This window comes from Myripristis murdjan, chromosome 7 (assembly GCF_902150065.1).
Source record: "Myripristis murdjan chromosome 7, fMyrMur1.1, whole genome shotgun sequence".
Taxonomy (NCBI): Eukaryota; Metazoa; Chordata; class Actinopteri; order Holocentriformes; family Holocentridae; genus Myripristis; species Myripristis murdjan.
This window is the reverse complement of record NC_043986.1, coordinates 26,481,844-26,497,338: the sequence shown is the minus strand read 5'-3', so window position 1 is coordinate 26,497,338 and position 15,495 is coordinate 26,481,844. Positions and strand designations below refer to the sequence as shown.

The 15,495-nt window shown below is 41.0% G+C and overlaps 1 protein-coding gene across 2 annotated transcripts; it reads left to right on the top strand.

Annotated features, from left to right (window-relative positions):
- Positions 1-3,727: 3,727 nt before the first annotated feature.
- On the top strand, positions 3,728-14,897 carry rbbp8l (retinoblastoma binding protein 8-like). Of its 2 annotated transcripts, none has more exons than XM_030054854.1 (14): positions 3,728-3,829; positions 6,102-6,176; positions 6,369-6,411; positions 6,910-7,005; positions 8,050-8,162; positions 8,305-8,380; positions 8,902-9,086; positions 9,185-9,234; positions 9,959-10,038; positions 10,152-10,947; positions 11,095-11,188; positions 11,362-11,426; positions 11,636-11,777; positions 12,752-14,897. In XM_030054854.1, the coding sequence occupies exons 2-14, from the start codon at positions 6,116-6,118 to the stop codon at positions 12,808-12,810; spliced, it is 1,860 nt and encodes a 619-aa protein (XP_029910714.1). In that variant the 5' UTR covers positions 3,728-3,829; positions 6,102-6,115; the 3' UTR covers positions 12,811-14,897. The 2 variants fall into 2 exon arrangements, with proteins under 2 accessions (XP_029910714.1, XP_029910713.1); XM_030054853.1 differs by having other exon boundaries at positions 6,097-6,176.
- Positions 14,898-15,495: the final 598 nt, after the last annotated feature.

The window sequence follows — 15,495 nt, the reverse complement described above, 5'->3', positions numbered from 1 at the left end:
CCTGCGGCTCATGGATGTCGTAACTTACAGCACCTCACACTGACCCAAAAACAGAGCTATGAAAGTAGTAGGTGGGCTCAGGGGCTCCGTAGAAAATAGTTGCACAAAGTTGGAAATGCCACAATAGTTATGCGTACAAAACTGCAATGTCCTTTGGCTTTTTTAAATGTCTTTTTCAATCTGTGGCAAAGTCGCATGGAGCAAAAGAGGAGATCAGCACAGTCCAAACAGAAGCACACAACAAAATTAATCTTTAGTACGATGTGCATTATGGTATGTGAGATCATGTATTTGGTGGAATTTCTTACTGCAATAAAAACAATAAATATATTTGATCAGCAAAACAAAGATTGTACTGAAATAAAGATATTCCAACAGATCACTTTAACCAAAAGTATAAAGTCAGACAGGCAAATATGCACACATACTCACACATATTCATCCACACACCGACTTTCTGAAAGGTATGCTAGTCTGTGTTTTTGTATCAGAAAGCCCTTGAGACAGACTCACCCTATAAAACACACACATATTCTGATAGGATTGTGTAGTCGCCGCTCTCTGTTTGCTCATGGTTCTCACGTTCCTCTTGGACCGTCTGCTTTTGAAAAGAGAACCGACTGCACTGCTGCCCTATCAGTCTATGGATGGACAATATATACTGTGCATTCCTTCCATTTCTGCCCCTGTGGGAAACTGAAATGCAAAGCAGCAACGACAAATAAAATGTGAATGGGGTTTTGATTCTATCGCTAAAACTCCCCAAGAGATAACTTGTGAGCAAATGACTCACACCTCTAACACAAACCTGCAAGTTTCTTCATGTCCCTCGGGTTGTTATGTTGGTTTTAATTCCTGGAACAACGTAACATTTACCACAAGATGATGGGGAAACAGTGTGGCTGTTAATTATTCTATTGTGGCTTGCTCATTTGAAATGGTATCAGATTTTCTTATGTTGAACACGACCACCGAGGAGGAAGGTGGTGAGGAGGGGAGGATTGCAGGCGAGGAAAACAGGGCAGTGATAAATTGCAGGTTTGACCTTTCACCCCTGGATCGGCCTGCACAAGCTGAGAAAAAAAACTTATTTCACTCTCCGTCACCTACTCAACCCCCAAAACCACCAAAATTGTTTAGACTTTCTAGATGTGAATCGTTCATTCTGGCTGCTACTTGGTGGGATATGGGAAGGTTTTGGGTTCTCATGAGCAGAAAGGAATCCACTGCTTTTCACTTTCTCAAGACCACAATCTGGAATGGATGTTACCACTACAAAGTTCAATTGGGCCATCTAGTGGATGAAAATTAACATCACACTAAGATGTGGGTAAATCTAAGTCAGCTTTATTGGCATGAATGGAAGGAAACCAGAGTTGGCAAAGCACTACAGTGCACAGCAAAGCAAATAATCCATTAGATTTATCGTAAAAGAACAACACAGAGACAGAAAAGTAGGAGTAAAGCACAGTGAAATCAAGACATACAGTGTTACAAACTGGGGAAACCAATATGCAGAACTTGGCAAATGAATGCTGAAAAAATATCCAGGCAGCACTGCATGACTGGCTGCAGCTGCATAAAGCTAGCTGCTGAATGGACGAAAAGCAACGCCTTGTCTGATTTCACTCACCTCACTGCAACTCTTGTATCCTCTTTGAGATAGACCGAGACTCAACAGATCGTTCTTCAGTTTATAATAAGATGTCCAACCTCCAAGACAAAGTAAAGATATTGCAAGAAGAGAGGCACGCCAATAGAGGCATTCAGTCATTCAGTGAATGGCTATAAAAAACTATACAACCACAGATCTGCAAAGAAGAGAGCGTATGGCGTCATCTGATCATTCCTCTCATATTCACGAAACATTCCTGCCACTAATGACACAATGGAAAGTCGGGCATGCTGGCATTCCGCTGCAGTTTACAATGAGATTACAGGATCAGCTAAAGTGACACTTCAAGTCTTCAATCACTAAGGGTGACCCTGTCGGGACTGCCATGCCATCTGGAGCGTTTCTTTCCAAACAATACTGTTATGTAAAGGTTGTGAAATGAAGTGATTTATTAAAGCTAAGAATTTTATTTTCTTTTATTTATGGCAGCATTGGTTTGAAAGCCAAACATAAGCCAAATAGATATTAGGTGACTAAGGAATCTTTTAAAAGTTGAAAAAGTCTTGGTTAAAATCACACACTCAAGCCTTGGATCAGGGCAGGTGCCTGGTTTAAAGCCCATCAATTATGACAACAGACACACAGAATATCTTGTTCATGCTATTCACCTCATTGTCAGCTTAATTTTCTGATAATTAAACATATTTCTGGTATATAGGATTCAAGGATTCAAGGAACTTTATTGTCATACCAGCTCACATTTACATGCTAGTGGTACGAAATTAGCACTCAGGTCCCGGTATAAGCCTAAATAAATAAATAAAGCAAGGTAAAAAAAAGAAGTGTAAATATGGAATATAAGGTATATAAGTATAAACAGTATATATAAACAATATGTGTGAATGTAGACAGTATGTATAACTATAAACAGTATATATAAATAAATACAAACAGTGTATGTAAATATAAATAGTATATATATAATAAATATAAATAAACAGCCTATGTATATAAGTAGTATATGTATAATAAATATAAAATATCTATATAAACAATAAATATAAAAATATAAAGAAAAATATAGACAGCCTATATAAAATATAAACGGTATATATATATATATATATATATATATATGTATATAATATAAACAGTGTATATGAATATAGAATGGACCAAGCCACAGAACCTGATGCCCGGTACTGGGATTCAGGAGCTGCAGGCTTGGTACACAGTCAGTGCTGAAATTGCAGCAGGCAGTGGTGGCGGGAGGTGGAGAAGGAGGAGGATGGAGATAAAGGTGCCTGGTCAAGCCGGTCATGAGGAATCTGCTTCAAGAATCAGGAAATGACGTGTCTTTCAGCTCACATGTGCATCGTGTCAGCCTTAAGTGATAACAGTACGTGCCATTGTCTGTATGTGTACCATCATATTCACATACCAGCGCCTCCACGGGTACTGTCTGCCGCACCCTCTACCTTATAGCGTCATGGTGGCCCAGCACCATGCACATTCAGCCTCCTGCATTTAGTTTGTTTAGAGGAAACTGAAAAATTAAGTCCAATATTGCAATTATCACTGCCTGCATCACTGATCTGTCATGTGGCCGTGTCAAAGCCCAACCAAATGGAAGGGTTAAGCCTTGAGGTATAGGTAAATGGTGAATTAACAGCAGTCTTATTATGTATACCACCATGTGACAGTGGAGCTCTATCTAGGTCCAATTAAGTGATCAATCATGTCAGTGTTCTACATTTATTAATGAATAATGATCTTATTCAACTGAATACAGATCATTTAAAAACTCTCTCACCACTTTTTGACCTATTAAAGTCAAACCATTGCAAGATTTTACATGAGGCACTTCTGTTTCTCAATACGTTCTGTTTCCCTATCCCTGCAGGGCTTTATGGAGCCGGTTTAGCCGGTTATTTGGGATTTCTGCAGAACAGGAATATCAAGGGAGAACTTGCCCGGGCCTCAGTGTTTGTGTTCCTCAGGGGGAAGACCGCTCGGACCGGTTTTCTGGGGTGGAGAGATGAGAGAAGGGAGGGTGTGGGCCGTTCTCCCTCACCTCTTTCTCCTCTCCTTCTCTTCTTTCTCGCTTTTTCTTCACCACCATGTATCACTCAGTCCATATCAGCTGAACTGAACGTCTGAGCAAGACAAGGGTGACTTGCAGTGAGCAGCTAAAAGAGGCTTTACCTGGATGAGGTGAGTATTATTGATTAGCTATTGGCTTATTGCCTGGAATAAAAAGCTTGGCTGATTGCAGACTGTGTAGGTATGTGTGTGGCTGGGTGTGAAGGCAATGGTTGCATTAGCATACAGGAAACAGGCAAGGCCTTATCTACCCTTACTCATTAATGTGTGTGTGTGTGTGTGTGTGTGTGTGTGTCTGTCTGTCTGTCTGTCTGTCTGCCTGTATGTATGTATGTATGTGTTGCAATGGGGGGGTACACACATGTACACACACACTGTAATGTGCGAAATCCATATTACCAAAAGACATCCCCGACAAGTAGTTTTTTGTCTTTTTATCTAAATCATATCGTAAAATATATTAATATAATTATATATTTATCTGTATTTATCTGTATATAACTGAGCAAGAAGCATGCACAGTAGAACTGGCTTCCAACGAAGCTTGGGGTTAATTTCGTATTGATGGTGTGTGTGTGTTTGTGTGTGTGTGTGTGTGTGTGTGTGTCTTTGTGTAGGGAGGAGCTCATAAACATGCATAATAGATGGGAGGCCTTCATATGAAAATGCATCAACACCCTATCATCTTTGATCTATTTTCACAAAATCTATGTTCTGAATTTAGCCATGATGTTAATCCGCACATATTGCCCACGGTGTTTGCAATTAAAATGTTCAGTCAGTCAGTGTCACTCACAACTGAGGGCAGAGACTTGTCTAAGCCTGTGGCATTTGATTAATAACCACATTGGTAAACTGTCATCTAGTTACAGACTCCTCTTTTGGCGCCGTCTGTGCTGTCAGTCGGTCCCTTGTGACTCGCTCACTGGTCAAACGGAGACAAGCTGTGACAATGAGAAGTCTCGCTAAAAGCAGTGCAGCTTTGACAATGGCTGCCAGGGTGTTAAATGACATTTTTTGGGCACTGCCTGCCCGCTTTGTTCAGAAGAAGAAGAAGAAGTGCAGGCAAGGCATTTGTTTTTGTGTGACAGCAGCACCGGTACAGTGAATGAAGTGGATACCAGACTTCATGCTGGTTAAACAGCAAATATCCAAACCGGTGTTCGAGAAAGGCTTACATTCAAGCTAATTTGTTCAGATATACACAGTTTGTAATTTATGACCCCTCTAGGCGTGTGGCATTGAGGTTACATTCAATGTGGCAGTGTTTCTGCCAACAGTGTGGTACAGTCGAAAATTGCACTAGTGATATAGTTTGAAGATGAGAATTCTAGAAATGCTGCCTTAGCATGTAAAAGCAACAGTTAGATGCAGTAACATCTTTGTGAGTGTGTGTGTGTGTGTGTGTGTGTGTGTGACAGAGAGAGCAATGATCTTGGGATACCAGTGCAAGCAGATAGAAGCAGACAGGTCCCTTCTTGCTCCTGTGTGATGATGTGAACAGCGCGTTGGCCGACATATCCTGACATGTTGAGAGAGCGTGATCCACACTGATTGAAATGCAAAATAGTTTAATGTTTGTGCATGCGTGCATAAGCGATAGTGTGTGTGTGCATGAGAGATAGAGAGGACACAAACTATCTCACATGTCGTTCAGACACAGTGGCACATGTCAGATGTAAGGATATCAGCTCGCAGGGCAACATTGTTGTGTGTTTGCATGGAAATTCACCATTGAGCTCATCATTTTTATGATGGTGTATGGTGATTTTATGTGGGTACTCTGTGACACACATACACACACATGCATACATGCACACACAAACCACTCACCAAAGTCCCTGACAGTGCAGATGTAGCAGAACCAGTCTAGTTAGTTTCAAACATTACCAATATCACTACCAAATTTGCTCTTACATGTTGGCAACACAGACGGTTTATAAAACTGCAACTGCCAGCCAAGTTTTGCTGTCACCATTCTGGAGGCACTGCACACTCCTCGGACTATAATGCTTGAGTTCCCTCAAATCGATTTGTTCTTTCACCTCTGTCGGTAGCCTGCTTGCCGTTGAAATGGGCTTATTATTCAATTTTTTTAAAAAAAAATCAAACTCTTTCCACTGGATAGAGGGTGTGAGGCAACTGCCTTTGCTCCTGTTTTCATGTCAAGTCAAGTCAGAGTCATCTAAGAGGGGAATTTTCTTGACCAACCTCAATCAACATTATGAAGCATTTAGAAAAAAAAAAAAAAAAAAAAAAAACAGACATAATGCAAAATGCTTTATCACCTCTCTCTCCCCTCTCTCTCTCTCTCTCTCTCTCTCTCTCTCTCTCACACACACACACACACACTCTTTTTTTATCCCTCTCACTGAAAGATCAGGAGCCACCATAGCAATGGAGAGTTTCAGTGTGCTGCTCCATAAACTGCAAGAGGCACATGAGCGGGAGGTGGAGGGTAAGTTGAAATGATTGGAACACAGCAGCCATGGCATCAGCAACAATAAGACAATGGATATATAGTAACACATGTTCTATTTTGCCATTCAAAACAAATAGGGATTGCGCCACAAAACCATTTCATGAGCAGTTAATCAGTTAATCACCAAATGTGTGCTTAGTTCTTTTTTTTTTTTTTTTACCTGTCCAGGGTGGCAGGTGAAGGTCCAGGAGCTGTCCAACAAGAAAGGCTGGTGAGTGCATTCCTGTGCTGCCCAAGGTCTTCAAATTATTGTATTTGGACACCAATGACAGTGTAAACAAGTTTCCCTGACAGTGTTACAGAAGTTCAGCCACTGCCACAGCGGCACTGCTCTTTATCTCACTGCAATCACTTTGTCAGATTAGGTGTCAGTATTTTCAAACATAGATTTTTGTGATGAACTGGCACTCTGTGTAACATGGGTTGGGCCCTGTTCACTGAATGTCAATGAAAAGGGAAAAGAGAGAGGTGGAGTGTGAAGTCTTGGAAAAGTATAAGGGCACAGACGAGAATAAAGCAGCCTATTATCTATTTGGAACCCATCCATATCTGATTTTTCCAACATGCGTAGTCACACTGCTTGGTCTTTTCCAGGGAACAGAGAGATGACTAATATTCCAGGGAACAAGAATATGCTCTATGCTATGTTTTGCATGTTATGTGATGATGCAAACATTAATGCAGGAGTTGTGTGTATGTGTGTGAGCAGTGATACAAAGCGAATGGAGGAACTGTTCACCAGAAACCAGCAGATGAGAGAACAGCAGAGGTTACTCACTGAAAACATCAAGACACTGGAAAACAGGTACTGATGGGCTTAATATTATTGCCAGTGTGATATCATGTGTAGCAACTTAATGTCAAATATTAGTGTCTTAATAAAGTGCTGGGCCACTGTGAGCCACCAGAGCAACTTGACTGCTCCTTGGCAGATTCTCCTTGCAGACCCCCTCAGTGTAGGGGTCTGTCATTCAGACCTGCAGTGTCACACATGCACTACCCCACTTGTCCAGAATATGTTGAAGGAAGACTCACCTGGCCATATCACTTTTTTACACATCTCTGTAGAGCAGTGCCACTCAGCTCCTAAATGTGTATTTGCTTTATGCACTTTAGCCTTACTATAGTATCCGTTTCTATAGTATCTTGTGGAAGAATGGTGTTCCATCTGTCCAGTACAGTTGTTTGACAAACCAACTGTGATTAGTAATCTCATTTATTTAGGCACAAGCCTGCCAAGGAGCACTGAAGCTGCTCTGGAGGCTCATGGGGGCCCAACACCTTACTGAGACACTTCATGTTTGTTTTATCTGTAATTTGTCACCAGACTGAACTTTGTGTGTACGTGCATGTGTGCATGTTGCATACATTGCAAAATGATACATCATGCATGTGGCATTCAACCCCCTACATTTTTTTTGTCACTCTTTCATACTATGTGAGTGCTTCATAATGCCTTTTGCACACCACTTCAGGTGAAGTGTTCCAAGGAAAACAGTTGTGAAATTGGAGGTCATACTGTAGTCATGTAGAATCTGTATAATATGTTGTAACTTGTATGGAGCAGAAGGCGTGTTTTTACCACACATGATGATGCACCAGAAGGTCTGCATCATTCCCGTTAAGTATTTCAAAATCAATCCTAACTCTCACAGACTAACTCTGCAGGAGAGTAAACCAAACCAATCTGCTACCATGCTACCAAAATAATACTAATATTAATGGCTACCAAAATATTGTAATACTAATATTAATGATAATATTATAATATTTGAAAAAGCTACTGATTGGCATGAGATCTGGTGGGGATTTGTGTGTGGTGCTGAGTGACTCTGTGCTGACTGTGCAGGCTGAGGGCGGGGCTGTGCGACAGGTGTACAGTGACTCAGGAGGTGGCCAAGAGGAGGCAGCAGGAATATGAAGCCTCTCAGATACAGAGCCTTCAGCACATGTCTATACTGGGTACTCCATCCTCCCATCATTCCTCATGAATCAGTTCCATTTTGATTTCCACCCCTATCTCTTCTTTGCTCTTTCTCACCTCAACATTCATCATTTTTCCAATAAAGAAAAATCTGACCATGATTTTTGGCCTGTGTTGTAGCTGGAGAGATGAACAACCTGAAAAAGGAGAACAAGAGACTGAGAGAAGAGATCAGGAGTCTGAGAGGAGCACTGGAGTGAGTCATTGTATTTGATTACAAACCATCTGTGATTACTCAAAAATAACAATCTCATTTATTTCCACAATGAAAAGACAATGACTAATTACGCTGAAAACAATTAAGAAAATTTGATTGAGATAAATTGCAAATTCAATCTGATGCTCAGAAGGGCTGATAACAAAAGTAACAACCTGATATTTTCATATGCAACAGTAATGTTATGACTGAAACTTAAAAAATATCACTGTGTTGCACTAATCTTTATTGGCAAAAAATAATGCAGTAAGTGCATTGTTTGGCATTTCTGCAGGAAGGCATTTATCTTATTTTGCACTATGCAGGATAAAATAAGGGCCATTTACACTCAACTGGACAAAAAACATAGGACATTTAGACTCAACCTTCAAATTTTGTGTTTATTCCACATTTATTGTTGTTGAGTCTACAGGGTCTGCACTAAAATGCAATTTTAAATAGTGCACCTTCAGATGATTTACCCCTACTGTGAGTGTTTATGTGTGTGCATGCCATTGCAGAGGTCAGAGTGAACACTCTTCCAACAACAACAACAACAACCCAGAGGTGAAAGCAGCCAGGTCTCCTGACCTTTCACCCTCTGCTGGACCTTTGGCCCTCGTCACCACGGCAACCAGCAAAGCCCCCAACCAACCAGCAGATGGCGATGTTGCAATGAAACCACAGCCAGACCAAAGATCTGAAGGTAAGGACAAAACACATGAAGTTTTTCCGTTTGTTTGCTCATTTTCATGCCTGCTCTCATTTTGGCATACATTAATCCATGTTGTTTTTTCTGTGCAGAAAGCCTGTCTGAACACAGACAAACGAGGGGATGGAGCAGAGCTCACTTTGTATGTTTCTCAATCAATTAGCAAATCATTTTCAAATAGCCATTACATAGTCTAATATGCTGAATATTAGTGTGGTGTTTCCTCAGTTTTCCATAGTATATATATGAGACTATATATGATATGAGAATAAATATCATCCACGATTTTGAATATGGTGACATTGTAATATGGCAGTGTTGTCTTTTTCAGCTTTTAAAGGTTGTATTACACTACAGTGGGGCCATTTCCTGAACTTTTTAGATTCTTAGCTCTTCTTCTTATAGAATTCAAAGTGGTGAAGGACTGGACCGGCGAGCTCCTATCTCTCCTCATCTCCTTTTTAAAGAATATTCCCCACCCCTCTTCTTCCTCCTCCTCTTCTTCTTTGACCAGTGGAGAAGTGAACCCTAGCAGGCACTTGCTCCACACCCCTGTCCCATGCCATCCCCAAGAATTCTGTGTCCATCCCAAGGGCCTTGGTCTTAGCTCTTCTATTATTTGCCTCTACCTGCAAATAATATCTACTTTTATACTGATTGTTGTCCTGTGTATAAATAAATTATGAAAGCACCAATCATCATCCAACAATACTGTCCCAATATCAACATCAAGGTGTTTAGTCAAAGATATTGTGATTTTGTCCAAATCACCCTCTAATAAGTAATCATAAACACATTGATCATGCAATTAAAGTGTTTTCTCTCTGCTGTTGTCCCCTTCTTTTCTCACACTGGACTCCTACAAGCCTGCCACTGTGACGACTCCCACGGCAGCATCCTGGAAGACAGAACAAAGTGTAGCTCGGGGCAGTGTTGTCGAGAGGAGGTGAGACAGGGGGCATGAGAAACAACAACACAAAGAGTGCAGTCGCAACACTTTTTTTTATAATATGTGCACTTTTTAACAACTCTCTTTGGCTTCTGTGTCTCACATCTTAGAGCTCAAAGTGTTGAAGGACTGGACCAGCGAGCTCCCATCTCTCCTCATCTTCTCCTAAAGAATATTCCCCACTCCTCCTCCTCCTCTTCTTCTTTGGCCAGTGGAGAAGTGAACTCGAGCAGGCACTTGCTGCACGCCCCTGTCCCATGCCGTCCTCGCCCTATCAAGACGACTTCTGTTTCTATCCCATGGTCTTTGTCCGAAACCTCTGACTGGGTCACCTTGGCTTCTTCTGTGGGGAACACCGTGGTGGTGCAGCCCAATCACAAGCCTAACCCACCACACTTTCCCAACCTGATCCCAACTAGCCAACAGGCCAATCACTGCAGTTCCAGTGCCCAGGTGAGGAGGCAGGTTCTTGGACATCCCTGGCCGAGGCATAGCCCTCCTCAGCCCCTTACGAAAGAGCAGACAGTGGTTTTGAGGGTGAGGGGTCTGTTGGAGCAAGGGGAGAGTCAACCTAGGGCCAAAGAGGTAAAGGAGGTGCCAACATCACCACCAAAGCCTGAGAAGGCCTTTGGAGAGGGGCTTAAAGAGGTATATGAGGGGCCTCTGGACCTATCAGATCGAGGGAGGTCCAAATCCAGCCAAGCATCAAGGGACGAGCCCGTGCATGGCGGCGAGATAGAAGAAGAGACCTCTGACAGGGATACACAGGCAAATCCTTCTGCACACACACCAGTATGTCCATTTTTATCATCATCGCCATCCTCCCCTCCTGTGCCCTCCTCATCCTCCTCTACAGCCCAGCCCAACAAACAACAGGAGCAGGCTTTCACTGATCATAACCACAAGGTAATGCACCGTTTTATATCTCTTTTGATAATAATGGCACAGACAAAAACATGAGGGTGACTGATAAGGGTTAATACAGGAGTAAGGAAGGAACGGGACAGACTTGAATGATTCATTGGTCATGGTAAAATGGTCTTGTTGTTGTAGTTGAGCAAAGACAAGCAGATGGAGGAGACAAATGGGGAAACAGACCAAACCAACGGGAGGAAGGTGCCTGTCCTCACCAAATCATTACAACCAGGTTAGAAGCTGTGTGTGTGTGTGTGTGTGTGTGTGTGTGTGTGTGTGTGTGTGTGTGTGTGTGTGTGTGTGTGTGTGTGTGTGTGAATGTGCACACATTCATGCACATCAATACATTTGTGTATGTGAAACTAAGTGAATTATGCTTTCTTATTTTATTAATTTATGCAACAGTGGTGGTGCTAGAGACTCTGAATTCTGCACTTCAGAAGCAAGAATCCCTATCATCAAATGGCAAGGTAACCATTACTGAGCTTGCATTCAGATAAAGAATAGGAAGTCCCCAAAACACAGCCAGACAAGTTAAATGGTTCAGTTTAATGACCTGTGGCTGTCCACTTAATCAGGGGACGAGATTTTCATCTGACAACTATAATATGCTGTCATATTCATAATATCTTATAAATCATCGTTTGGTCACAAAGAGTGTCCTTCCTCTCACTGACAGTCATCACCTACGGCTGAGCCAGGAAGCAGCTCGGAGGAGCAGGACGGGGAGGAGAGCTTGTCTGGACAGGACAGCAGCCAGGGCTCTAAGAGGAAGAGGCCGTCTGTGGACACAGATACCGACAGAGACTCTGACGCAGACGGTAAGGGTGTCAGAGAGTCTCCACTTCTATCTTTCTTTCTTCTTTCTCTCTTTCTTTCTTTCTTCCTCTCTGCTTCTTACTTTCCCCACATGTCCCCAGACAACTCGTCTAACGTCATAGACTCTTCTCAGTCCCTGCCTATTTTGAGCTTTGTCTTGGTCTCAGATCCTGTTGGATGTTGACTCAACTGTTTCCTACCTATCCAAAAAAACAATCTTCCCCATTCTACAGAAAATTCAAGGGACTCCACCTGTGTACAGTTTCCAATGGTCTTCAGACTTACTGATGAGTGGGCACCGCAATCTTTCATGTGGTTGAGTGTGTGCCATATATCTGTGGGTCAGGCCCTGTAGCAGCATCTCTGAGTCAATTCTCGTCCACCCTCTCTGTTCAGTCTTTCCTGTCTCTCTCTGCTAAATCAGAAATAGTTTTTAATCAGTCAAAATCTTGTGCAGTAAATAGTTGGACTTTGAAAGGTACAGTGCAGAATTTGCTGCAAATAGATCTATGTTATATTGATCCTCAAGAAACTCCTTAAGCATTTTTTTTTTTTTTTTTTTTTTTTTACATCTGGAAATGAATGTTTACTGTTTACAGCCTGTTTTGGTCTTGGGTTGAATAGAACTCATTTGCTTGATCTTGTCTCAGTCTTGACTTGATCTCAACCTTCACTGGACATAGTCTTGACTCAGCTAGACCTGATCTTGGAAATCACAGGGGTACGACTGAGGTGGCCCCCCACGTATTCACTCGTTAGTTTTACACCTGCATGACCTGATGTAACCAAACCATGGTAGAGATCCCACTTTCTCTACACACTGTTAATCCTTTACTGGTAGCAACCGTTGGGGACATTATGTAGCATTTTTGTAGCATTAATGCAATCTGGGAGATTCCCACAACCACTGAACATACACCCAGCACATTTGTGCTCGGCAGCAATACATTTACTTCTTCTTTCTTTCTCCACACAGAGATCCAGCAGGAGAGAAAGATCAAGATCACACTGAGACATGAGGACAGCTCAAACTAAAGTGGACAAAAATTACATCACATAAACTGGATAATATAATAAATTACCCCTTATTTTAGACCTCAGGAAAACATATGGGAAGTCAATATCTCCATATACCATACTCCTCATTCAATCTCCACTAATTCTTTCGCCTCATTCTTCAGATCATCAGCGGAAATAACATAATAAAACACAGCACAGCAATCTGACAAGCATGATGCAAATTTGCTAAGGGCACAAAAAAACATTTTAACTTAAAGCTCCATTACTCCAATTTGGGTTATATCAATTAAGGCTTATGGCTGAAATGCATTAATTTCATATCCACATTAAACTGAAGATTATCGACCTGTGAGTGCCAGTATTCAGTTTGCTTTGATTTTTTGTTCCAACCGTGCCCCCAATGAAGTGTATTTACAATCATCTCAATGGTGCACCACAGCAGTTTTAAACATCTGTATATCATAGCCAAACTAATTATGACAACTTTGAAAAATAAATTACAAATCAAACAAGGGTTATGATGATTTCCAGAAACTCTTTAAAATCTTTAGACAAATTTTGCCGTCCACCTTCCTGTTTTATGCTGTAAAGCAATGTACGGATGAGGCACTAAAACATAGTATAGAAACTGGTAGCGGCTGCCAATCTGTCAATCATTTGTCGTGTTTGTTTACAGTAATCAGACCAATGTTTCACAATGAATATAGGAATGATTTATTTATGCTAAAATTATATACATACTGCTTTTAAAATGTGTGGGTGTCAAGCTAAAAGCAAGGCCGTTTCAGTTCCTGAAATGTTTTCACTCAATTGCCATGATGCGTGTACACATTTTTTTGTTTTTGATGGCGCCAGTGGAAACTAGATCGTCAAACCCCACAGTGTCAATGCCTGCAAAAGTGTTCTGTTGGTTGTCAACCTGGGGATAAAATCAGGGGCTCAGAAGAACCTCAACTCGTGCTTTTTTCACTGAATGTGTTTACATGCATGCAATATTTTGCTATAAACAGGACACCTACTTGTTTGTGTTTGTGAGTTGGATTTATGAACACCATTCAGAGCCAGTCAAAGTGTGAAGAGTGAAAATGGCTACCCCCATAAGTTTTTTTTAAAAATGTTTTTTATGAATTTCAATGAATTGCTTCTGTTATAACATTATGATAAATATTCAGTGTACTAGCAAAAATAGCTCTTCCATTAAAATAATTTCATTTTTTTCTCCCATCAAGGTCAAACACTGTCAGCTAAATGTGGGTGTGAATGTTGCCTACAAACTCTTAATAACTCAAATGTTAATTTTAAATATTTCCCATACACCCTTTTTCACTTCAGCGTTAATGCTTCTTTCCTGGCAATGCTGTCAACCTCAGCCTGGCTATTTCTGCCACAAAGTGCCTCCTCTCAGCCTGCCCTAAAAATGACAAATAAAGAAAAAAAGAAGAGAGAAGCATGTTCCTCTTCCTCTTTTTCGTTTTCAGAGAACACATATTTTGCAAGTCTTAAATTTCCACTCCCAGCTGTGACACAGCTTGTGTTAATTCAGGGTATACGGAGTGAGGTGATAAAGGCTGGGTTACAGTATCAGACTGGTATATACTTGTACTTTTGAAACACAATGTTGTATTATCACCAAATCTGTATCATTTTTATCAAATGCACCTTTTTTGCAAAGATTGTAGTTTATAGCGTGTGTGTGACTTTATTAAATAGGAAAAGCAACTTCAGTTGAGTAGTCCTAATGTTTTTAATATTGATTTTTACCGTTTCTAACATGTCACTCTAATACCATTAGAGGCCATTATGTACTTGGTCAACAGTCAGTGGAGCACTAAAGTCATAGAGAAAGCACTGTGGCAAAATGGCCTTTCCCTGCCACTCATATCAGCCTGTTAATAATACTGTGATTGATTTCACTGCTGTATATAATGTACTGTCACGCTTTGACTTTGACTTTTCAAATATGCTCCTCTACCAAGCTAAACACTACGTTGTTGTTTGAGCAATTACATATTTTTTTTCATTTGTTTAGAATTTTGAGTATAATGTGACCACCCTCCTTGATACTACTGTATTAATGCACTATATGATGTAATGCTGTAATAAATGTTCATTCTTAGACCGCTCTTGTATGTTGCTTCAGTGCCTCTTATGTGACGTTGCTTTCAATAAGCAGTTATTACTTCATGGCACACTATAGATGAATTAATCCCCAGTAGACAGTGATGACTGTTCTGGGAAACTGGTGTGACGTTTGGTCCAGGATGTTATGCAAAACAATTGTGGTGTCATGATCAGGGGTGTGCAAACCAGTGGAAACGATTGAAAACCCTGTAACAGTGTTGTATAACTTTTATGTTCTGTTACAGGAAGTCAGCTTCATTATGAACACTACTGTGGCATGACAGGGAATCCCATGAAATTATTAAAGGCTAGCGTACACTAGTAAAGTTTTATGTAAAAGTGTGTTTGTCTTATCAGTCTAAATCACAAAATGGGATTGCAGCAGAATGGATCAGCTCCCATCACTGAGATACTGTACTATAGATTGGTTCTATTTGCTCACATAGAAATTCTGATATTAGGCGTGTGCTCTTTCCTGCCCACAGGAAGTGACAGCTCAGTTTTATGACAACAAATATTCTGCTAAACAGCAGGAAGTGAGCACTGTGTTCAGAGAAAGCTGGACTCCCACCATTAGAT

What these genes read in the sequence shown, in the direction of transcription:
- rbbp8l (XM_030054853.1), top strand. An exon ending in ACATGAGCGGGAGGTGGAGG is followed by an intron (nt 6,177 to 6,368) that starts GTAAGTTGAAAT and finishes TTACCTGTCCAG; the next exon opens with GGTGGCAGGTGAAGGTCCAG. An exon ending in GCCAGACCAAAGATCTGAAG is followed by an intron (nt 9,087 to 9,184) that starts GTAAGGACAAAA and finishes TTTTCTGTGCAG; the next exon opens with AAAGCCTGTCTGAACACAGA.